The following is a 2188-nucleotide window of genomic DNA, read 5'->3' as shown; positions in this document are numbered from 1 at the left end:
ATTCTGCCACCCAGAACTTTTATAAGCCCTTTACCTGTCAACCAGTATTCTTCCAGCCATAAATAGTGGCTAATACTGCCTGCCCCTCATGATAATATTTATAATGGTATTTTTATTTATATATTGTACTATCCTATGAATAGTGCTTTGCGGTCAGGAGAGTAGTCCTTCCATATGTTAATTTTCCATCAAACACTGAGTTGAGAAGGTGTCACACTTCCCTTGCAGATGAGGAAATGGGGAAGTTGCACAATCAAGAAAAGTTAATGACTTGGCCAGTGCAGGAGACCTAGGCAAAAACAAAAGGTTTCTTTCTAATTCCAAATTCAGTGTTCTTTCTGCTAGAATGTGCTGCCTCCCTCCAGGACTGGTGGAGGATACTGGGACTTGTCCTAAGGCTAATGCTTTATGATTGTTTCTTCACTCTGCTTCACTCAGCACCTGCTGTACCAAGTTGTGTTTGTAAGTGGCTTAGTGTTAAGTTTACCCAAAAAGGCAGCAGGGTCTAAAAGAGGAGACTGGCCCCGTCTGGCATATGGAGAGGCTATGAGAATGGTGGTCATGCTGTTCTCACCACTCCTCCATTACAGCCTGGTATCATTTGGTACTTACTTTGCTGTCTTTTGCAAAAAGAAGCATAAATCATTTAATGTAGAGAAGGGCAAAAAGTTGCTAAGAAGTGTTCCTGGGGATTGGTCTTATAGCTTCAACTCTGGGAGGGTGCCTGACTTTACGGTGTCACCTTAGTCATTAAGAGCAAAGAAATCCAGGGCTTCAGACCTTCAAAATAATTACTTGCTGAGATGGCGAAACAGTTACTTGCAGAGTTGCTTTAATGGCTAAGCCTTAAACACAGAGTTTGTTAAACTACAGGTTAAATAGTAATGATTTTTCACATGACCAAACCACTGAAGGAAATTTACACTAATTTTATTTTATTTTTTTTTGGTAAATGAAATACAAAAAACAAATGGCCTGTACTAATTTCTAAAGCCCCTACCCTTTTCAGATTGAGCCAAATTAGAAATTTAAACCAAATTGATTGTAAATTAGGTATTATTCATTTTCTAGCTAATTGACTTCTACTACTCAATCTTCTAAACGCAAAGTCAATCAGAGCAGTGCTGATTTTGATAAAGCGTGCGTGATGATGCTAAAGGGCGGGCAGAAGGACTGGGCAGGCAAGTCTCACACTCCAAGGCTAGCCGGGGTGAGTCTGTATGCTTTTCAGCTGCATTTAGTTCTCAGTTATTCCTAAAGTGTCAAATGTGGGGATGGGATGACCTCTGTGAAACAGCAGCTTATAAAACTCACCCTTTATTATCAACAGACTAGACTTCATATTTTGCACGGATGCCCCCCGTGCACACCTCACCTCTACTTTGCACTGAAAGCACAATAGTGTAATGATTGGTTTTCCTTTTGAGACTGTAATACAGGTAATGTTCATATTCAAATTTGTAAACCAAGACCTGACACATAGTAGGTATTTAAATTGTTTTTGATGTGACCAAATTTATATAGGAAAAAAAAAAGAAGTACACCAATATTTTACTTTTAAAAGTCATTTTTTTTTTAACTTTTCACAAAGGATTTGCTGTAAGTCTTCAAGTCATCCTGTCCAACCCAAAAGCTGTATTTAAGCGGCGTGGATCCCAGCCAGGGATGCAAGAGTCTGACTTTCTAAAACAGATAACAACAGTGGAAGAATTGGAACCAAAAGCAAACAACTGCACCAAGGTATTCATTCCGCTTGTGCTGCCTGACCCTGAGTGTCGGCGTTGAGAGTGTGCTACTTAAAATATTTCCCTCTCTTTTAGGTTCTCGTGTGGCACACTCGGACAGAGAAGGTTAATCTAGCCAACGAGCCAAAGTACCACCTGGACACAGTGAAAATTGAGGTATAAAATCAAAGCAACTGGTGCAGTTTGCCTGGCCAAAGGATGTGGAAGAGGATGTTTGGAGTTTAGACTGCAGAGATTCAGGTATTGTTCATTTTCCTTCAGTACAACAGCCTTTATTGTCACCTGATGGACATGTGTTTAAACAGTGCTTGTCAGTTAACACAAGCTAACTGGACGGTACAAAACGTATGTTTTGTCTTCAATTGTTCTGCATGTTTTCCCTACAACTAAATTGGAAGATTTTTGTATATACAGTTATATGACACTGCAGGATACCATTCTGA

The 2188-nt window shown here is 39.7% G+C and overlaps 1 protein-coding gene across 1 annotated transcript in view; it reads left to right on the top strand.

Annotated features, from left to right (window-relative positions):
• The window catches only part of B3GAT2 (beta-1,3-glucuronyltransferase 2), a 71043-nt gene extending 68857 nt beyond the window's left edge, over positions 1–2186 (top strand). Inside the window, exons 3-4 of the mRNA XM_012646069.1 lie at positions 1592–1740; positions 1821–2186. Coding sequence (XP_012501523.1) covers positions 1592–1740; positions 1821–1907 — 236 coding nt within the window. The 3' untranslated portion in view covers positions 1908–2186. The remainder of the gene's footprint in view (positions 1–1591; positions 1741–1820) is intronic.
• Positions 2187–2188: the final 2 nt, after the last annotated feature.

Source organism: Propithecus coquereli, unplaced genomic scaffold (genome assembly GCF_000956105.1).
Source record: "Propithecus coquereli isolate 6110/MARCELLA unplaced genomic scaffold, Pcoq_1.0 Scaffold24, whole genome shotgun sequence".
In the NCBI taxonomy this organism is placed as follows: Eukaryota; Metazoa; Chordata; class Mammalia; order Primates; family Indriidae; genus Propithecus; species Propithecus coquereli.
This window is presented reverse-complemented; position numbering and strand designations above follow the sequence as displayed.